The sequence below is a fragment of the Tachypleus tridentatus genome, chromosome 7 (assembly GCF_004210375.1).
Source record: "Tachypleus tridentatus isolate NWPU-2018 chromosome 7, ASM421037v1, whole genome shotgun sequence".
Classification (NCBI taxonomy): domain Eukaryota; kingdom Metazoa; phylum Arthropoda; class Merostomata; order Xiphosura; family Limulidae; genus Tachypleus; species Tachypleus tridentatus.
Window position 1 is genome coordinate 53,518,313 of NC_134831.1, and position 23,633 is coordinate 53,541,945.

Genomic DNA, 23,633 nt, shown 5'->3' on the forward strand with positions numbered 1-23,633 from the left:
CCGCTATAGAACAATATTCATACAAAATGGAGAAAATATCAGTGACAATCTGCACAAAACTTATTAGGTCACGAATCTGAATAAACATTCGAGGTAAATAAGTGTAAGTGTGATGAAATATTTGAATTTGTAACAGATTTACTGTTGTATATATTTTTTTTATTTTCGATGATTGTTTCAGTTAAATATATTTAGTAATGCAAGTAATTTATACTGTTAAAAGAGTATTGCAAAATTTCTATTTATTCATTAAATTTATAGAAGATTCTCGAATCTGAGAAACAAGAATATATGTTGCCTTAGCTGAAATTTCTGGAAACTCTTTTCTCAACCTTATAAAAGGTAGCCTACGCAACGCGAACAGACAGTGTATATTGTTTGTTTGCTGCAGTTGATATACCATAAACGTAGAGAGCTATAAATACAATTAACACTACAAATATTTGACCAGGAACATTTATAGAATTCGAACATTGCAAATCATTTAACTTCAGTGGATTAAGGTAGAATGTTAGTATTTTTTTACGAAGGCATTATATAATTTCAGCTGTGAAAAACTCATTTATGATCACTAATATGCTCGCTAGCTATCCGTTAAGTGTACTTTACCAATTTCAAGTTGAAATTAATTCGATCATCGTGAACCGTCGATAAAATATTTAGTTCCAAACCAGACAGAAGACACAGTATTGTTTGTTTGTAAAACTTTTGTATATAAATCATTATTTGTAATAACTGTTATTATAAACTGCATTCTTATTTCTATATTAAAATATTTTCGTGTTAAAAAAGAAAATTGTGTGTATTAATCTTGTTGGTAAATATCATAAATTTGATACATATCAATATTTAATTAACTCTAAATCCAACTTACAATTTAACTCACTTTAAGATTATTTGAAATCGTAATACATCCGGCCCGGCAGGGCCAGGTGGGTTAAGGCGTGCGCCTCGTAATCTGAGGGTCGCGGGTTCGCATCTCTATCGCGCCAAACATGCTCGCCTTTTCAGCCGTGGGGATGTTATAACGTGGCGGTCAGTCCCACTATTCATTGGTAAAAGAGTAGCTCTAGAGTTGGCGGTGGGTGGTGATGATTAGCTCCATTCCCTCTATTCTTACACTGCTAAATTAGGGACGGTTAACGCAGATAGCCTTCGAGTAGCTTTGCGCAAAATTCAAAAACAAACACACATTTCAACCAGTATTTTATCTACTTCTACGTCTGTCCTGCAATGGGATTTACAGTGCTAAAATCTGGGGCTCATTTCTATGTTATGGACCCATCAGATAGCTCAGTGTGGCTTTCCATCTTAAACAAAACCTTACATCTAGATTTAACATACAATGAACAAAACTTGCTCTCCAAAGAGACTATAACTTTATCTTCATTACGTTGAAAAGCTAATGACTACAAATTTATCACCTAAGCTTCTTATATCGAACGTTGTTTTGAAATGGACTTTCTCTGTTAATGAATGACTCGCTTTGTCTACTTCGAATGTATACAATAGATATTTATTCGGACACGTTATTTTCGTTTCATTCGGTACGAAACACTGCTCGTTAGTCGTGAACTCACAGTGCGTCTAATAAACCCCGAAATATTCCATCGTTTATTTTAAATAACAAACAATTTTTAGAGTGCATTATAAATAATGACATACTTCAATTGAAAGACCTTTCTTTACTATTGCAGCTTTTATCTTACCAAGTGTGCTTGGTACTAAATTTATTCATGAGATAAATGTCCATGTAAACTATCTATTCCGTCGGAAAAAGTTAGTGCTGGTGAAATCTTTCTTTTCATTTTTTCAGATATGCCTGTGTGCTTGTTTGTTTTTATAGAATAATATTGTCGAAACATAACATGAAATCGATGTAAGACTTTTCTCACCAAAACAAAACTTTACAAATTAAAAACTAATTTGCCTGATCACAAAGGTAAAGTACGATGTAATTTATACATCGTCAGTGGATAAACATAATGTAAGTGCATCATTGAAGCTTGGTTAAAAGGAATTGATCTTATGCCTACTGTAAAGAAGTTGCAGGAATTCTTCACCACAGTTTCATACTTTCTATGGTAAGTAAAACATTATTAACGGATAAAATAGTAAATTATATCTATTTCCAGGCAAATTACAAAGCTGTTAAAAACTTACCTAACTTTCTTTTCACTGTTTTTTTTTTATTTCGCGCAGAGCCACACAAAAGCTATCTGCGCTAGCTGTCCCTAATTTAGCAGTGTAAGACTAGAGGGAAGGCAGCTAATCATCACCACCCACCGCCAACTCTAGAGCTACTCTTTTACCAACGAATAGTGGGACTGACCGCCACGTTATAACATCTCCACGGCTGAAAGGGCGCGCATGTTTAGCGTGACGGGGACTCGAACCCACGACCTTCATTTTACGAATCGAGCGTCTTAACCACTTGGACATACCGAGCTCTTTCTTTTCATATTGGTGAAAACGTTTCATGACGTATGACACTGATGACAACAGCAATTTCTCGATTGGAGTTCGAATTTTGTAAAAAATTGAAATTTTGAATGTGTTTCACGTCATGTGTAATGCAAGGATAACTACAGAATGATATAGACTCTTAACTATGGCTGACTAAAACTTATGTTTATTTGTTTTATCGCAAATGCACTGAGAGGTTTTTCTGTTCTGCCATGCCGTAGGGATTGAGCCCTCAATTTAAGTGTTATGTGCAATCAAGCTTACCGCTGAACCACAGGAAGACTAAATATTTAAACAATACAGAAAAGTTTACTTAATAGTTATGGTTTAAGAAATATTAAAACGAATAGGTTTAAAGTTTCTGAAACAAATTGCTTTAACGTTCCTTAAATTGGGTTTAAATGTTGGTTTTACAAGTCTCTGATTTTGAATCCAAAATGGACAAAGAAGAGAATTTGGGAAATTAAAAATAATCCGCAGTTAAAGTTATATCTGCCCCCAAAAGGCTGTTTACTTTGTTAAAACGTTCCTCAGTGGGTGAGCGGTAAGTTTGCACAGTTACACACTAAAATGCGTGGTTCGATTTCCGATCCCATACAGGGTTAAAACACTTTATTAAAAATAGTGTTTGTTTTCTAATCGTTAAATATATCAATAGAAACTTTTAGCATGTTGTTAATGTTTTGTCATGCTGTGCATTTATTTAAATTTCAGTCCCCATTGGGTCAGCGGCAAGTTTACAGACTTAGAGGCTAGAAGCTGGGGTTCGATTCCCCGCTGTTCATTGCGCTAAAACAAACCTATCTAATTGTTATTACTGCTGTTTTAATAGAGTCTACAATAGTTTCCCATGAATGCCAAAACTTAGAATATTACTCCGTTTTATATTATTGTTGAGCCTGGTACCCTGTATTCTTTGTGTTCATCATACCATTCACCTCATTTTTTAGTTTACATATCATTTTTATTCCTTTACGTTGCAAGATATTATTAACACGAATGGCATCTAGCATTTAAACAAGTGAAGACACAATATGAATTAAAGTGCTTTTAGATTGCATCAATACAATTTGTGCCAGCCTCAGAGAGTCAAGATACCAAAGCTCGTCATTGTTCTATTTTTTATTTTATTTTTTCCAGTTTTGAGAAAATACACTCCTTCAAAAGGCAGGAAAAAATTAACCTGACAATCCTATGAGGAAATCATAGAGACATTTGTGTACTTGGCCTACCTATTCCTTGAGCTGCTGTATGTTGACAGACTTCCAGAACGTTCTGATTCACTCTTTGTTTATCTAAGAAAACCGATTATGAATTAAGTCAGACTCATGTCTCGCAATTTAGACTGAAACTTTAGGTTCAGGTTAAACGTACATTTAGATGTGGAACTAATGTTGGAACGTTTCCATCTACAGTTGTTTCCATAATTTACAACTGAACTTGGCTGTAGAAACTGGTTACTCGCACTTATAACCAGCATATCTTGCCTCTATATACTGTCCAAAATTAAAATACTGACGTCAAAATGATGATCTCCCTCTAGCAAACAAGTAAAATATAATATTGAAATTATAGTTACGATATTATTTCTTCAAAAGGGACCAAAAGTCGCCTGAGAGATAACTTTTTTTAACACATTGCACCATTATACAGTAGTGTGTTATCTGTTAGTCAGTCAGTAGACGGTAAAATGATATCACATAAAGGACGCTGAACGTGAGCATGCCATGAATCACGAGAAGAATCATTATACATTCTTTAGATTACAACACAGTATGGCATATGACCTTCGTAGACAAGGTAAAATATTTCTTACCCTTAATTGTAGTTTTATTTACAATTGAAACAAAATACTTTTGGGGATCTTGAGAAATACATCTGGAGTGTATGTATGTGCACAGGCACATTGTTAAACAGTTTATATAACACAATAACATTTAAAACATAGTCCGTTCAAGCAATATGACTTCCAATTAGAAAAGAAACCTTGCATTATTTTAGGAGTTGAACAAAAAGTTTTATTAAAGAAGTTTGTTTTTTTAAATCTTACTGATTTTCTTTATCTTTAATTACTACAACTCCTTTTACTTTTTCCATTTAACCTGTTCTAATGATATTTCATTTTTATGCCACCCCAAATGATACAAATTTAGTTGTTTTATGAAATAAAAAATAATAAAAACATACCACACAGCAGGATTACTAACCTTACAATTTTGTTTTTACTAACGTACAATGACTTTTTTTCTATCGACCCAGCCGAAGAAATTATTTAATATCTTCGGGTTTACGGACAATGTTCAAATTTGACTATTTTATTTTAACAACACTTGGAGTAGAAAAAAAAAATGTTCATATAGTCATGGAGACACGTGGTTTCATCGAGACTCTTTAATGGGTATTATTTATACTAATGACATGTAAGAGGTTAAAACCAGTTATATCTTTGTTTTACAATTCGCATATAAAGTTTTGATTACTCACCGCCTTCATATATGCATATTGAATGGGGTATACATATGTTTCTTTTGAAAACAAAATGATCATTCGCTTTAAAAATTTCAAATAATATAAAAAAAACAAAAGTTATTACTTTGGTTTTATTTTTACTTGCTCTTTACATACTTGGGATTGCTCTGCATTTTGCATATATCATGTTTGATTAATAGTCCTCAGTATATGGAGATTAAAGTTTTATTACTAAACGTCTCAAAATATTATACTTAAAAACAAGTATTGTGGTCTTTTACATTGAAAGCAACTGGTTAGAATAAGAAAGTTTTCCTGTGCGATATCTTTTTTCCGGATGCGTTATATTTCAGAATAAAGAGAATCGACGTATCTAATAGTTTTGAGATTAACTAATCCCAGCAGCTGCCACAAGGTGACACTACGTATGCATCATTCATATTTTAATATACAGTTATCTCGCGTTCTTGTCCAACACATTGGTCATACGAATTACTACAAAGAAATAAAAGATCGTAAACACTCGAGATAGAATCTATTAACGTGTAGTATGCAGCTCTCTCATATTACTGCTATTACCAGATTTGCTAAAAGATATAACGCTATAACTAATATTCAGAGAGAGAGAGAAAATCAACTTCTCAATAACCAAGTAATTAAATGAGGTAACAGTTTACAGGTTATATATTATCCAACTATATATATATATATATATATATATAGTTCAATAGACAAAAAACCGTCAACTCATTTACTGGTTTTGTAAGGAATCGAGATACTTATCCAATCATAAGTTTTTTTGTTTTTTCTTAAATACGGTAGGCGTTTTTTTTTTTGTTTTTTATCATTGGTAGCATTAGGAATGCAGTAACCATAAATATAATAGTCGAGATAGCTTGGATAATTCTCCTTTCCACTCTTCCAGTTAAGTGAAATCTGGGATCTAATCCTTGTATTATTTGTTATACGTATTAGAATTACGTAAAGTGATACTTAGGACGATAAAAGCTCTTCCCTGTAATTATAAAGTTGTTATTGTTTTTCTTCTACCATAATTTGTGTTCCTACATCCCTGATGATAAAGAAACATGATTCGAAATGTTCATTTTTTCTAAGCACTTTATTCAAACAATATATAACAAATGAAATTTCTCAGCAACTTAAGGTTAACATCTACGTCATGCTCCTAAAAATCAGATATTCAGTATTCTTTTAACTTAGTTATGGAAAAGGGCGTCACAATTTTAGCAAAATGATAAAAACTTTGAATTTTAAAAATCATATTAAAGCATTCCTTGAAATAAAACAATTACATTGTTGAGACCTTTTGAGCAGCCATACATTGGTAATAAAAAAAAGATTTATTCTACGTTTGACGCATAAAGATGCTTGTAGGTCCATGACTTTCATGACCATAGGGTCCTCCATAACATAATAAATACTTCATAAACATTGGAATCAATCTCAGTCGATCTTTGAATATTTACTTCACCTAATTTGTTTGATACAGTTACGAGACGAAAACAAAGTTACTCAAAACGATGTAATATAGGCTGACCCGAGTAGCAATAAACGGCTTAAAGGTCAATATTGTTCCTTTTTTTTCCCCGTCTATAACAAAACCATATCGGACTATAGGTTATGTCTACCGAGTGGAATCTAACCATTAATTTTAGCAGTGTAAATCCGAAGATTTACCGTTATTCCAGCGGGGGAAAAGAAGTCATTATGTTAAGGGTTAACATTTCTAGAGTAATTTCTATTAGATAATCAACTAGCTCCTAAAAACAACGATTAACTAAATTTAAGTTTAATCATACATTAAGTCATCCCATAAGTAATGTCCGAAAATTTAATACAGAAAGTGCATCATTTCTTTGTAGAAGATTTTAATGACGAAACTATGTAGTAGGACGTGTATAAAAATGTTCAGACAAATAAACGAAACTAACCAAACTCCACTTTTTCAGATCATTAATCAAACAAACCTTTATGAAGATGGATGTGTCCGAAGAGCACATTAGGCATACAATGCTTTATGGGTTTAAAAAAGGCAATAGTGCAGGAGAAACTACACGAAACATTCAAGGTGTTTATAGTGGTCTCAATGAAGGAAACTGTCAAAGGTGGTTTTAGAAGTTCAGATCAGATGACTACAATTTAAGTGATGCGCCACATTCTGTTGAGTTTGACTTACTACTGCCTGCAGTTGATGAAGGTTATACTGTAACAGTTGAAGAACTAGCACAGAGGCTTAATTCAACCCATTCAACAGTTCACTGTCATCTGCAACACCTTGGAAAGGTGTCAAAACTTGGAAAATTGGTCCCCCATGATTTCACAGAAGCCAACCTTAGAGGAAGAGTGGACATTTGCACTTCTCTGCACTCTCGTGAATGTAACATCTTTTTTGAACAGTTTAGTAACTAGAAATGAAAAATGGATATTTTAGAAACATGTTAAGCGCCGCTAAATCACAGCCCGATATTGACCTCTACCCTCGGAAAGTCTTGTTAAGTGTTTGGCGGGATATTGTTGGTGTGATTCACTTTAAGTTGCTGCCATTCAATATAACTATTACATCAGACATCTATTGCAAACAGTTAGAGCGCTTGAATGTTGCACTAAAAGAAAAGACCTGCTTTGATAAATCGTAAAGGTGTTGTGTTACACCAGGATAAGGCACAGCCCCATACGGCAAGGATCATATCTGCGAAAATTGAAGAGCTAGATTGGGAAAAATTTCTACATCCTCCTTATTCTCCAGACCTTGCCCCTATTTAATTATCATCTATTCCAAAGTATGGAAAACTATCATGATAGAAAAGAGTTTTGAATACATGTCAAAACTACCCTCTATATTCTTTTCCTCCAAACCCCAAGAATTTTTTAGAAGTGACATTCAGAAGCTTGTGAGTCGTTGGCAGGAACGAATTAATGAAAATGGAACGTACATTATTGACTAAATATTAAAAGCAATTTAAATCCTTTCTGAACCTAAAATCAGACATTCCTTAAGGGATAAACTGATACTTTAGTGGCACTTAATTTCCTAGAACACTCCCCAGGTACTCGTGTCTTTAGCACGACCTTGCAGTTGACTATGGCATGGATGTTGACTGACACGAACTACTATATATTTTATCTTGCATATTACAAAATCAAAAAGTGAAGAAATTCGAGATCTAGATAGAACTGAAAAAACAAAATTAAATAAACCCTCTCAATTAAAAAGTGTAGAAAATAAAAGAACAATTACACCAAGTTTTTTTCCTTATTTTATTATGAAATTCGTTCCGTGCTTAAATCTAAAACAGAACTATGGTGCAATAAATAGAAAACAAAGTCTGACTAGAAGGTCATTATTGTACAATATTTTGAAAAGTACACAAGTATGCAAGTACAAAAATCTGAAGTTATCTTCCGCGGAAAACATTTTTGTAATCCTGTTCTCATATACAAATAATTGTTAATGAAAACTATTTCCCAATAAAATATAAGGACTTCCATTTGACGCAAGTGGTTAATTTTTATTTCAAGTTGAGACATACCGCCCCCTCACAAACATTTGCTTATAATTCAAGAATGTTTGATTTTTCGAACATTGTTTCAATTAACGTAATTTTACTATTTGTTAATTGTTCACTTAAACGCCTTCTTAGTTTAACGTAATTAAATTATATAATGATTAGTTGACGAAAATAAATTAAGACCCTGTTGAAAGACAGATCAATATCCAGATAAAAAAAAAAAAAGGTAGAAAGGTAGTTTTCCTACTGTTCGTAAACAATAATCAACACTTGTCTTCATTAAAACCGAGTTCAACATTACAATCGTTTGTATATTTTAACTTACGTCAACTCGGAAATGTCCACACACACAAACAAATGCATATCTACAGTCAACTTTAACACTAACTACGTTATTGGACTAATATATAAATTCGTTTACATACATTTCTTTTTTAACATTATGAACTGTTAAAATTCAGCAAAGAAATGGATGAAGATAGATTTAACTCAAGTTACAGATAAAACAATACTAATAAACATCAGCTAAAGGAAAACAGATTAATTGTTATGGAGTTAAGTGATTTCACTGTGGTCTTTACGTGTGCATTACGTGGATATACAACTAAAACTAAAGTATACAACACCTCATGCAAGTAAGAACCGACAGTACGCAAGAGAAACAAATTAGAAAACAGATAGGATGGACCTCCGTGAGAAACAGATTAGAAAATATAGATAGGATGGACCTCCGTCCATGATTTCCTTGCAGTCTTATAACAAACTCCATTTCTTACTGCAATGCTCATGCGATTTCTAAAATGGTGATATGGTTTTAATGTTGTACAAGTGGATAGTAAAATCTTACAAGTATAAACAATAGTGGTTTAATGATATTTTAAAATATTTCAATTCTACGAGTTAACTTTGATATCTATATTTACAAAGTTGTTTTTACATTGACTGACACTTCACATGAATAAAGACTGGTCCCGTTTCTGATAAAAGTTTTATGATAATACATCTTTACGATAAACTGTCACTAAAAATTATCGAAAGTTGACTTCGACTAGGAAATAACACTATACACGTGTTTATAAAGGTTTATCTCTGCTGATTATCGTATTACGCTTATTTGTTTTACACGTGTCATAATAATTTCATAAAAATAGTTGTTAAAAGATTTATTTAACTACAAACGATATTACTCTGGTTTGTTAATATCTACTTTAAGTTAAGACTAGACAATATCAATTTAAAATTATTTTCGTAATTTGTATATTAAAGTTAAAGCAACTCTGGTTTTTCCAGTGTTGAGTTAAACAGGTTATTTCAAGACAATGAGCTTGACGTCACACAAAGAGTGGGACTAGACAACATGTGGCAAGTCTCTGTGGCAGTGTTAAGTCCAGAACTAACACATGAAAGTGGGTTTAAGGTTCCGGGAAAGTCAAAAACGTTCTGGTGAGCGCCTCCAGAGGGCGTTAGTGAATCCGGATCGGGATTTCGTGGAACTGCTGCAATGAGAGGGGAAGGAGGTGAAAGGGTGGGTTTGCAGCATAGACGAGCAGAAGGAGAGAAAACTTGAGATTCGAAAGATAAAAGCTGCTCCATGAAACTGAAATTGGGCGAGACTATTTGTCGTCGAGAACGGACGTATTCGTAAGCTTCCTCCATTCGTAACCTTTTTGTGGCCATAAGATAAGCGATGCAGATTGTCGCCGAGCGACTGATTCCCGCTTGGCAGTGAACAAGTACTTTTCCGTTAACAGATCTTGCATTATCTAAAAACAAGAAAAAATAACGTTTATTCCAAGAGCGTTAAACTTCATAAATCAGTGTTAACCATGCTGAGTTATTTGGAGGATAATTAAATGTACACTGCCAATATACACTTCTTGGTATGAAGCAAGATTTAACAAGTGTGAAATTTCTCCTCCCTCAACAATAAAAACAAATAATCACACTCAGTCATTTCATAACAAACTTAACTAGATTTACTGATTGAATGTCTTAATACTATCAACAAACATCAATACAGGTCTTTACGTGATTATTAATCTGATGAGTATATCATACCAGATGCATCATTCAAAATTGTTGTTTGTGTCGGGTTTTTTTTCCCCCACTTTGTAATTACTTATTGGAAAACGAGCCCTTAATGCCTTGGCTTCAAGGAGATAAAGGTAACAGACACGTGGGGCGCTAACATCACATTTCCGGTGAACATACCCTCACCGGCTCTCGCAGTTCTTAATTACACACATGGTTGTTTGTCTTGTAAGAGTACGGTGCACTGGTTTATGTATCTTATAGAAACGCGCATAACAGTTAATGGCACGAGTCAAGTTCCTGGAGATTCCGGAAGTTGTAGAAAATAGAATAGTACACACTCAGAGGGAGAAAAAAAAAAAGTCTAAAATACATGCTTGAGTTAGCTAACGCCATCCAGAGAATAGCTCGTGAAACATGACAGCATGCACGTGCTGCAAATGAAAACAGATTATGGTACTGTAGCTGTAGAGAACTGGCCTAACAGGAAGTGTGACGGTTAACCCAACATCACAGGAAGTGCTCTAAATTTGACGATTTCGTTGCATGCCATGTCCGTCTACAAATGAAGCATATACTGATACAAGTCACGATTAAGATTAGTCCCAGACATTTAAACTTTTACCACTTTAACATACTGTAGCTACACGTAATATTAACTGACATTTATTGTAAACTTTGTATATCAATTATAAACTATTTTAGGAGCCATTGTAAATCAGAACATTGTTGTCAGTAACTTTATATAATGTTAAATTCCCTGGTCATAGAAAAAGTACACAATTTTCAGGTTGGAACCTGTGCTTAACCTGCGTTTTAAAGTGTAATTCTAAATCACTTAATTGCTTAACCAGTAATGTGTCCCATTATCGTTTAAGGCTTAGCTACGTAATAACGATACAGCCAAACATTTATGAAACTAGTGTTTGTGTGTACGACTTCAGGATATAGTGGTCAAAATTAGACGTTCCATTGCACTCCATATCCGTTAGGATTGTAACGGATTAATTGTACTTAAGTTTCTTTAATATCTAACATAATCATATAAAGATTAAACATAGGCGGTGAGAACACTAATGTGAAAAGTTTGAGGTTACACCATATCTTGCGGTAACATACAAAGTTTTATGTATGCAAAAACGGCTCGTTTGGGTTGAGAAAATATTTTACGTAGAAGAGCGAACAACGTTTCGACCTTCGGTCATCGTCAGGTTCACAAAGAAACACATCTAACAGCTAGTATTTAGTTTAAATGAAAAAATTCTTATCGTTTAAAGAGTTACCTCTATTTTTACTCGAAAAAAACTGTCTAAATGCTCCAGGAGTAGTGAATGATTGATTACAAGTCTTTCACAATCCACACTATTCTCTTTCTATTTGTTTAATGTAAGCGGAAGATACTAAAAAAAATAAAGAGTATAACTGGTTTTCTGCTTCTATTACCTATTATATAGAAGCTATGGAGATGGTAAGGTGCGAATATAAACAGGATTTGTTACGGCGGGAACTAATAACGGTCAATGGAGTACCTTTATCAAATGATACCACGGATGATACGTTTTAACGACATCCGTTCGTTCCATGATCATAACTCATTCCCACGATTTAGTCGATGAAGTCAACGTGTTCCCGAGATGTGAAGGTCAACCAATTACTTTAATCAAAAAGTAACAGTTATGTTTATATGAAGTACTAACGGTTTCCGGGAAAACCAGAACAAACATCTATTCTACGACAATTAGTTCAGGGTAGCTGGTATATCCGCTAAACTTCACTTTAATGACTTGGATAAGTTGAGGCTTATATTGACAATAAGAATAATATTAACGGAAAGTAGGGATTGTTAGCGGTTTGTAGAATTGGTACAAAAACCACCCAATAAGTACAGTGAAGTGATACTAGATGGATATTTCAAAACGATTTTCAATCGCTGTTTTTCTTATTTGTTTGTTCGGTTTAACATGTCCATGGTTAAGAATTAAAACCAGAATCACAAATTCTGGAAATGTAATATTGACTTTGGCTTACATACAAGTTTAATAAGCTGCCAAAGTTAGTATTACATTTTACAAACTTGCGTTGTGATTCATTTTTTACCACTTTCTTTTTATATATAACAGGATCCATGTTGATTGCTTAGTCTGTTTGACCCATACAAAGTGTAGTTTTCCCTTTGAAACTGTTATGTCTATCCATCGACATGTAGTGCTATCTATCGGATTGCAAAGATATTTAAGTACATGATACATTTATATCAAAAAACTATACATATTTACCGGAATATCAAAAGCAGATAACCACAGACCCATGAAGTAAGCTGGATAAATCTTGTAGTGGTAGTCCCAGCCTCACTGACGTGATCAGATAATTGGTAATAGACTAAATTCTTGCGGTTTTAAACATTTGAATTATTATACCGGAAATGGTAGCGACTTTTATAGTGTACTGTTAGTATATATGCGCATAATATATCGTAACCAATACTGACTGGTCAGTTTCTGCCCACGAATCCAACAGGGTGATTTTTTTGGCACGTGAAGTATTCGGAAACCCTCTTAGTCTCCACTAATGTATAACCGTACTTAATAACGGCAATTTATACATTAAATTGTTTGTATAATAACTCGACTTGCCCCTTAAAACATGCTGATCACAAGCTAAACAGGAAACTTTAAACAAAAGCAGGTTAACATTACGTGTTAAGAAACATTCACGATACGTATCTTACTTTATTATTTTGAGTACTTTGCTATAATTACTTTTAATTGTAATCCTTCCTATACTCCTACCAGTACTTAGAAATATACTCACCAATAAATTCTATAGCCTCGTTAAAGCACGAAGCTATATTCTCGCTTCCAGAGTCTTTGACCGGTATTATTTTATAGGTGAAATCGTTTTCAAAGTGGTTGGGACAAGTCTGGGAGACGTTTAGTAAAGCAGTAATTCCCAGGTGCTTAAGAGTAGCCTTACTGGAAGCGTGGTAAGCACTCCCAAGGAACAGGTATGATAAAATTTGTACAGGCTCTTCCTGCTCATGCGCTGGAAACAGTACATGAGAGGTCTGGGTGTCCGTTACTGAAGAATTGGGCTTTGGTTTGACGACGGAGTTCAGTGTCCATACTGTCATCACTTCAGGAGTGCTACTATGTACATGGTCACTTTGAGAAATTTCAGATGTCCAGTTATTCGTGCTTTTGGACGTGTCATCTCCAACGACAAGAGAGCTGCTTCGAGTACAAAGATGAGGGTAGCGGTGGCGGAAGTCTCGCATTCCTCCTGTTTAAAATTTATATAGAATTAGCAATTCTAACAACTACAAATAAAATATTTAACTGTTATTCGGTAAATACGTTTGAGAGCACATTCCGAAATTTAATATTTTATTCTAATGAACTTGTGTACCAAAACTTCTTAAAGTTTGTGTTCCAGGTACAGTAATTAAAAGAATAGCAAGTAAGTTGTTTCAAATCAGCTCTTAACTTTACAGCCTTGCCATTATATCATTCAAAAATGCAATACTGATGGAGGTTAGTTGCTTCTCCAGTACACAGACACCGAGTTCGTTATATTAAAAAAACACATTTGAATGAAGCTTCTTTACAGTTCATTTTGCCACGTCCGGTACTACTGTTTGACAAATGCACTCTTGACAAAACCCTGTAGTGCATTTTCCATCGCAAAAGTATCTTTCGCAATAATTTCATGTAAAAGCAAACCCCCTCTCTGCTTGATTTGCATAAACAACTTAATTTCCAAGGACAGTTGCTCAGCGTTTATATACCTCGTAAAAATAGCATGAATACGAGTTTCATTTTCTAGTCAAGAGATATGTAACATTTGGACGAGAGATGAAACTTCATCTCAGTGAAACAATACGTTGTTGACCTTGCTTTCATACAGACATTCTTTCTCGTAGATACTCACCTGTTACAAAACGCTGCATTGTTACCACGGCGCGGGTATGATTTGTTAAGCCTTTCTGGGTTGCCCTGATTCAAATTCTTTTTTTTTTTTCGAATGTCATTAAATGAAAGGGAAACCCCATTTTGAATATTCCAAATCCACGATAGAAAATGTTTAGGACTTTGGTAATGGAACATTGTGGCGAAAAGGGCTGTTACGTACCCTTCTCAAAAGCGATCAGTTTTCGGTGTCATTATTTACATAACTCCGAACAACGTCAAGATGTAGTTCTGATACAATCTGTTCCACAGCAGCTTTAGCTATGGCTTATCGCTTCACTTCTTTGCTCACTGAAAATTTTAACGTACAACTATTTAGGTCTATCGAAGTGAAAGAAAATGTTTTCCTTACTACAGTTTATCAAGCAACTTCTGTAAGAAAATGTGAATGATATTATCTTCCAGTTAATAAGTAGAATAAAGATATTAAATGTTACCTATAAAAAGCATTTTACACTGACGTATATCACATTAAGACAAGTTTAAGTCATCTAAATTGGTATTCAAAGGGAAACCAATATTTCTAACGCCTTAATGTCAAAACTGATTACTTCACTAGAATCTCTTATTCTTGCGATGAAGCACTTCCAATCAAGGAAGCCACCATTTATTTCTGAGAGGAAGTAACAATTATTTTACACGTAGCTTAAAATCTCATGGTTGATTGTTCAATAAATATTTCATAACAATAAAAAGTAACCCATGCTAATACAATGTGGCGTTAATTTATTTTCCAATACCTTGCGATATGTTGCCTGAACGAGATTTGTTTTTGTTTTAATAGGCACGCCAGAAATAGTTGCAAATTAATGCCAGAAAAATGAAACAATTAAATACGTATTCTAAAGATGACTGGTATGGGTACTTCAAGTGGAAGTCTAGTCATCATGATATATTTTCGGCCTATCACCCCCTCACGACCACGTTTGTAAAATTCAAACAAATTACATCCAAAATTATATGTAAAAACTACTGGTAAGGGTAAAGAAAATTCTATATAGAGGAGCGAAGAAAAGTAACAAGTGAAAAACTGGCACATGTAATACCCCTTTAGTAATATTGGATGTTTTTTAACATCTAGGTTGCTAAGTTCGACATTGTAAATTCGTCTACAAAGTAGTGTAAAACTACATGTGGACTTTTATAATTGAACTCTTCCAGTGGTTCTAGGTCAATCCGCACGAGCCTTTTTACCTTCTTTGTAGATACCACTTTATAGTAGAACTAAATACAGTAACCGAGGACACAAAAGTTAAACAATGGAATGATTTTTGTTATGCAAACTACCCTCACTTGATCGTCGTGGTTCAGTGTGTTTATATTTGTGCCAGTTAAACCTATATGCCTGATCAATTTAAATATTCGTAACCTTGTCACTGTAATCAAGCCTATGGGTTAATATTTGGAGCTTCATTTTCTTAAAACGCAGATTACTTCACATTCACAGTAACTATATAAATGATGTCATCAAAAGACAAACTCACCGGAAAGGGTTCGCGTCAGTGTGCAGGAAGAATAACGCATGGATTCATACTTTCACCATTAGTTTGAGGTAACTGGTAACGGAGGGTGTGCATTTTGTTTGTGACGTCACTTCTAGCCTATGACCGGAAAACGCTATAAGGTGAACACATACAAAAAAGTGTAATCGTCACGAGGTTTGATGTCTATATTCGGTTTCCTTTGAAGTCACTTACACATTTCTCGATGATTTATGGGCAAAAGACGTCACCCCGTCGTCCTTGTGACGTATGAATATCTTAAAGAATCTCATACGAATGCGGTTTTCGTTATGAAAAAAGCATTATTTGGGACATGCAAAAATCCAAGAAGACTTATGAGAGCAACACAGATCCTTCTAAGATGATGTTAGGTTAAATACTTAAGAAACCAATGTGACTTGCTCATAAAACCAAGTAAACTTGAGGTGAAAATTAGTTATGCAAGACAACTTACTTTGTCGAAACTTAAGGCTAATAGGGTTTCTGCTTTAGTAGATGAAAGTTACATACTACGCCTACACACATGTAGTCTAGCAGCCACAAATTTGCTGACCTAAGCTCAACTCCATTCTTTATCAAAAAATTAGTCAATGAATTTCGAGAAATAACCATTCTACACCCGCATTGTCCTGTACTTTCACTTCAAATGTTTACATGTATGGGTTGTTTAACATCATACGAGTTGCGTGTACTACGTTTTGTGAATTACGTTTCTGATATTTATTTTAAATATAAAAACTATTAGAAAAGGTCATATTACACCACGTAAACTTTACAGTAAGGATAAGTGTTATTCTCATAGCAAGCTTATTGATTTTAGATTTTTTGTACCATACACGAATAATTACAAATATCTTTTGTGAGGCTATAATCAGCTTAACCAATGAGATGAAGGACGTTCTCATTCAGAATACGCGGGATGTTGTCATTCGGAAAAGGCGAGTTATGCCACCAATGGCGAATCGAGCCAATCGATAGTAAAGTAAGAGAGTGGAACATCGTACGTCAAGTGAATATAGTATACGCACATGCATCGCCTTACTTCTACGTAGAATGATCAATACAGGAGGAATATGGCCGTCTCATAAACAGCATAAACATTTTTCCGAAATCGTTGGCGAATTAAAACAAAAACCTGGATATACCTTGGAACTTTATTAACTTATAAAATTATCGTATATTTTGTGGAATGAGGTTTGATATAGATTAAGGACATTGTTTTTGTCATGCTTCACTGCTTCCCAAAGCTAACGATGCTGAGACACGACTCTACCCTAGATTTTCCTGTTGGAAAAAATTACGGCGAGTTTTCACGTCAGAGACCACGCTGGGAATGAATGAAATACGGCAGTGTACGTGTATATGCCTTACACAAGCAATCTTATACAGCAGTTGTGCGAGATACAACGTTCACGTGGGTACGTTACAGTACCACTACGTTAATAAAGCAAAGCTGGTACCAAAAGTTTGTACTTTTAATGAGTGTTTACTTAAGTGTAAACTGATTTAAGGTACTTAGACGTAAAATATTAAACTCGAAATGTGCCTTCAGTATCATCTACATTCGAAACTGAAGTACTTTTTTAAAACAGCTGTTTACATCCTCGGATAATTAATACCTTTAAAAACAAAAAGCATAAAACTCGAATTTAGAATATATATTTACATGTTGATAATTAAGAAAAATTTCATGCTCCGAAATCCTTTGTATATGCGTTAGAATACTCTAAATCAAACGAAGTATTATGGAAGTAATACAAAACGTTTGGAGATTTCCTTTAGTCACACGTATAATGTAACACTGCTTGAAAGTGTCCAATTTTTTATTGTAGAATTAACGTGATTATTTAACCAGTACGGAAAAGCCATGTACTTTAAATTAAAATTCCTATTATCAGAGTTTTGTTTTTCAACTATGTTTGAACTTTTTCTCTAAAACGAACTTACGTTCAAGAATTATTTAATTTGTCGTTAGACAAAAATAGAGATTTTAGTTGAGTAGTTTAACAGTTAATCGTTTCTTATATATTTTGTAAAGAGTATATATGTATTTATTTTGAGGTTATATTAGTACTTTATGATAAGACACCTGTGCGTTGTCAATTTCTTTTCTTTTTTTTTAATTTCTTTTACCCCCCATTTTATTTCGGCTTGAACATAATGTGAATACACTTTCAGTTTACAGGCAAGCCAATAGAAGTTTTGAATGCTGGAACTTTAACTATCATATTCGTACACAATTCACACAGTATTTGGTGTTAATAAGTTCACATTAAATTACAGTACATGTACTCACCAGATAAATAGTATAAACGTTTAACCCCGCCTTCATAGCTGAGACATCTAGCTACAGAATTTACTATAGCTTCCTCAGGAGAGTTTCCCCACAAGTACGTCTCTTGTCCGTGTTCACTGTACAAAATTACGCGAGAATATTCACCACGAAGAACTTTTTCCCTTATTTCTGAATTAGGAATTATTGTTCGTATAGGCAATCGTCCACCGGAGCGTCTTCGAAGTAATGCTGGACAATGAACATTTACTGCTTTGATAATGTGACATTCCGTGTAGGATAAAAATGGGCGACAGTCTAAAAGCAAAAACGGCAACGAATTTTCTCCGTTATTTTTAAAATTTTCTTCTTCAAGATATTGTTGTAGTTGCTCCATAGTCAAGAGGTTCAACTTCAACGACATATTCTCAACGTCACAGCCGAGACGTTTCTGTCTTGAACGTCTTGTTCCGTCGACAAGGAAGACAGGCATGAATGATATATTTCTTTGTTAAAAATAAAGCAAGTTACAATAATGATAAAATCTTTTGAATACAATAGTACTTCAACACCCCGTATTACTTCACTTCATAATTTCCTTAGACACTAACTTTCCTACGACCTCAGCAGATATAGTATATCTACGTTTCATTGACGTGTTTTTAAGGGTTTATGAATGAAACTATCTACACTTTGGAAGATGGAGTATTCATCCGCGTAAAAAAAAGTTCACATATTTACATTACTTTCTACTTAAGAATAAATTTTTAGTCGGTTTTAGTAATCATGTAGCTTATTTTTAAGACATTTTAATATAGGAAGAAATTTGGTTGTAGCGATTTTTTGTTTCTGTAATTATCGTTAGAACGGAAGAACACTATATAGTTCCACCACTATGACAGATAATTGGTTACGACATTTTGCGTAAAACAGAAATGGCAATTTATAGAAGTTTAGATAATATCATAGATATTTTAAAACTTATTATTTATTTTGAATATTTGAACACAGAAACGTTTTTTTAATATTACTTTCTCGAAAGTTAACTTTGCTTAACGTTTGTTTTATTAACCAATTACAAGAGAGCACGTGGGCCTAAACGTGTAAGCTATGCATGTTATGGAGACGTGTTAGGGCTGAAGTTTGAAAATTATCACGCTTATATAGTTTACTTGTAAATTTACACTAGTTCACTCAGAAAAACATTTATAAGGTATGGTTTCAGATGTGTTCGTCTTTTATCATGTACTCAGTTCACAAATTTTGTTCGTTTTTCTTGCAAAATATTCCACAACTTTAAAAATAGTAATATGCTAGATATAGATTGTAACACTGAATTGACAATGTCTAGTGCTAGTTTCACTTTCAGTATGATTGAGACTATGTATAACCAACTCAAAATAGTAAAAATCATTCTAAGGATGTGGACATTAATGTAACATTATTTGCCATAATAATACCAATATTCTTTACCACTTTCCAAGTGTTTAGTTTAAATTAATACTTGTAATCTTTTGACTAACATTGTAAGTTACAGTTTTGGATTTGTGACACTAGCCTTATTATTACGTTATATTATTCTTTGTAATATGTAATTTATAAGACAAAAGTGTTGTTATGGTAATATAGGCACCTAGCTACATAACAGTAAAATATTTTTAGTTCGTAGCTAAGCATAAAGAGCCCTGCCCACCACAAGTGTTAAAAATTGATTTCTAGCAGTGCAAGTCTGCAGACATACACATTGCTATTGAGGGAACTCTTTTTCACTTTTCATCCTAGCATGAAATTGTAATTTAGCACAATAGCGTACTTTCAAGTGTTCAAACAAGTTAATGTGGCCTACTTGTGCATGTAAAACCTGATTTTATGAAACATTTTAATATGGTTATACATAATTAAAAAACTTGAGAAAAAAGCCTTGTTTAAAACTGTTAGGCAAACAAATAATATCTCGTATGTGTCTGTTTTGTTTGTAAATTATAGCTGAGTACATTTACTATGAAATACATATATTTAACTTGTATAGTAGGTATGTCTTTTGGTTAGTTTTTTATAACAAATTTCAAAAATTAAAATGGTTAATCCCATTCAAGATATTTATTTCAGTGTATATATATATATATATATATATTGTTGTGAAACTTGCAAATTTTATAGCATCTTTTGGCATTGTTTGAGTCTATAAAAATATCACAGTGAAGTTACTGCACGTGACCAACTTATCTTGAGGGAGAAATAATGGTAACTTATTGATAAAGATTTTTTTCTTGATGACGAGAAACCCACATGAAATAAAAAAAATCTTTTGTATCTCAGAACGGTTGGAATGGGTATTAACCTGAAAATGACCTAGGAAGGTTGAAACGTTGTTTTCTGCTTATCAATAAATGTTAATACCCATACCAACCATTTTGAGATACAAAATAATTTTTTGTTTCTATGGGATGAAAGTATGAATAAACAAAAGGTGTTTAGATAATACTGTGTATGTGTGTGTGTGTGTGTGTATATTATTAAAATTCCTCTAGCCAAAATTTATATGAGCAGTAAAATCTGTTCAAAAGGTTAAGAGAAGGAAGTACTGTTAGTTAAAGGTTTAACTTTTATTAGCTTGGAAATATTTGAAGAAACAACAAATATTACAGAGTGTTTAAAAATATATTCATATACTGTACAGGTGAGTAGTACTTTTTTGAGAAAGGACTTAAAGTTTATAAGATGTGAGACTTAATTGTTTGGAAGTATGTTTGGTTTGGAGTGTTTGAAAACTGTTTCTGGTTTTATCTATCACAGAAATTATTAAAAAAAGTAAAGTTGAAATGTCGATTTGGACTTTTTCAGTTTTCACATGAAATGACATTCTGTAGTTGTAAGCTAATGGCTATTCTTGATGATGAGAAACCCACTTGAAATGAAAGTGTATCTCAGAATGGCTGAAATGGGTATTAACACTTTTATTGATAAGGCGAGAGCAAAGTTTCAACCTTCTTAGGTCATCTTCAGAATGTGACCTGGGAAGGTTGAAACATTGTTTTCTCCTTATCAATAAAAGTGTTAATACCTATACCAGCCATTTTGAAATACAAAATGGCTATTCATTGTAAAAATAATGAAGTTTTTATGAGATCCCTTTTTTAAAAATGTTACATCAAGACCCCATTCATTATAGCCACTTCCTAGCTTTTGTTTTTCCAGACACACGTGTGCATTGATTTGCTTCATGTCAAGATATTGTTACATCTATGAAAACTGTAGTATCAACCAGGTACTAGCTTCCTTCTGAGGACTCGTTGAGAATTCAGGTTAACTTCAAGGGACTACTATATGCAAACTCTCATGGGGGTGTTTATTGAGAGAAAATTACACTCTTACAGCACACAGTTATAATCCTGTTTATAGATATAATCATAAGTTTTGCTAATATGCTACGATTATTTTTTTGTTCATGTTAAATAATATAATAACATTCTTACATTGTTGTTTCTCTTGTTATAATTACTCCTGTTTTTCTAATGAGGCATTTGATAGTATTTATATCTTTGTTTAGTGGTGAGAATAGAAGAACTAAGGGACACAGATATAAAGTTTTTCAGGGTAGAAGTGATCTTCAGCTAAGATGGGTATATTTTCTAACAGGGTAACTAATTTTTAGAAATGGCTGATTTTTGAATTTGGTGGATGCACTTGTTTATAAGAGTTTGAGGGAAGGTTTGATAAATATTTGAATCACAAAAGCTAACTTTGATTGCTATACTAATTACAACATAGCTCATTGATCTTTCACCTTTTGACTGATTTGATATCTGATAACAGTTTTGGACTTAAGAGGTTAAGCTCTTTCTATTGATGTATTTGACCATACCCATAGTATAGTAGATTAATTTACACTAATCCTGCATAAAATAACTACAGTTTGAGGGTAGGCTGGTAGAGGTCCTGATGAGTAGTAAAATATAATTGGATATAGGTATGCTCCATACATACAGGGTGGCCCGTAAGTCCCTACCCATCCATATATCTTATGTATCCAGTGTATCTATGTGCTGTTCCTCATTCTCACTGCATAATATTATGCGACTCCATGTTCTGTGAGATATTTTCAAGTGTAAATGGGCTTATATCAGTGATATTTCTCTGAAAAAATAGAAACAAATTTATAATGCATGCATCATTGAATATGACAATAACATATGGATGGGTAGGGACTTATGGGCCACCCTGTAGAATTGCTTGAACACAAAAATGTTGCTAAAAAGATGGGGAGAGAGGGTCTTATTGATTAATTTACTCTATTCCTGCCTAAGAAAATTTTAAGTGCTATGGCTATTAAGCATTCTCTCTTGTTTTTTATTTTAAAGTTTAATGTATGGAATGGTCAAGATTGACTAATATCCCCCTTGTTGACATTAAGTTGTAAGTAATGTCAAAAAAAAAATACTACTATGATTAGTAATAGACTTATTTGCATAAAATGGCTGAACATGAGTATAATATACATTATCAACTTATTTTTAGGGAGTAATAATGGTCACTTAGTGGTAAAATTTTTCGTTTCTGTGGAAAGAAAGTATGAATAACAAAAAGTGCTTAGGGTTAACATTGTGTTTGATACAAGCTATTTGAAATGGTGCACATTTATAATTTATATTTAAATGTTTTTATATTTTTATAATTTAATATATAATTTCCTGATCATGAATACTGGTAAGTTTCCAATATGATAACTTATATTACTTATAATTTATGATACTGTAATTTGTTTGTAAGTTATTACTAGTTATTATAATCATCATTATAATTTTTATTACAGCTCAACAATATTCAATTTTGTGGAAATGAAAATGCCTTAAAGAAAAATCCAAATAGAATAGCATATGTGGCTATGTCTGTTTTTGAGTTATAAAAGTATGATAATGCTGACTTGTTTCTTTTAACCTTTTCTTTTTAACTTTTTTGTGTGATATTTTGCAAAAAATAGTGTTACAACAAATTATTAGTAATATTATTTTTCATTTATGTTTAGGACCCATCTGTAAGGTAAAAATAATTGTTAGAGGATATCCAAAAGATACCACTTTGCTACAGAAGCAACACGACAATAATGGCATTTGATGTGAGAAGGTAAACAGTTTGTAAGATGGTAAATTTTGTAAAGGCATTGCTTGATTTTTATTTCTGGTATAAAAGTGAAAGAAAATGAAATGTAATGAATAAAATTTATGGATTTGGTTTGCATGCTAAACAATTTAATAAATATTCTGATTGTAAACAAATCTGTCCTAGGTGGCTTTATTTTAGGAAATAATATTCAAATTATGTTTTGTTGAACTTAAAATTCAAGTATTTATTTATAAGTAAATTGAGTTTTTTAATTTTTAAATAATTTGTCATAAAA

The 23,633-nt window shown here is 33.1% G+C and overlaps 2 protein-coding genes across 3 annotated transcripts in view; one reads left to right on the forward strand and one right to left on the reverse strand.

Moving 5' to 3' along the window:
* Positions 1–6,037: 6,037 nt before the first annotated feature.
* On the reverse strand, positions 6,038–18,922 carry LOC143255671 (dual specificity protein phosphatase 1-like). The gene is made up of 3 exons (XM_076511710.1): positions 18,260–18,922; positions 13,308–13,775; positions 6,038–10,228 (listed from the first exon to the last, which is right to left on the reverse strand). The coding sequence occupies exons 1-3, from the start codon at positions 18,726–18,728 to the stop codon at positions 9,777–9,779; spliced, it is 1,389 nt and encodes a 462-aa protein (XP_076367825.1). The 5' UTR covers positions 18,729–18,922; the 3' UTR covers positions 6,038–9,776.
* Positions 18,923–19,129: 207 nt separating this feature from the next.
* The window catches only part of LOC143255672 (endoplasmic reticulum-Golgi intermediate compartment protein 1-like), a 61,657-nt gene continuing 57,153 nt past the window's right edge, over positions 19,130–23,633 (forward strand). The window contains exons 1-2 of one of the 2 annotated variants that reach the window (XM_076511711.1): positions 19,130–19,448; positions 23,262–23,359. In XM_076511711.1, the coding sequence (XP_076367826.1) occupies positions 23,340–23,359 (20 nt within the window). In that variant the 5' untranslated portion in view covers positions 19,130–19,448; positions 23,262–23,339. The remainder of the gene's footprint in view (positions 19,449–23,261; positions 23,360–23,633) is intronic. The other variant, XM_076511712.1, reaches the window with a different exon arrangement.

Coding starts and splice junctions, on each gene's coding strand:
- LOC143255671 (XM_076511710.1), bottom strand. CDS start 18,728: ATGCCTGTCTTCCTTGTCGACGGAACAAGACGTTCAAGACAGAAACGT. Junction 13,776..18,259: donor ACGTTTATACTATTTATCTG/GTGAGTACATGT, acceptor AATTTTAAACAG/GAGGAATGCGAGACTTCCGC. Junction 10,229..13,307: donor CGAGGCTATAGAATTTATTG/GTGAGTATATTT, acceptor TCTTGTTTTTAG/ATAATGCAAGATCTGTTAAC.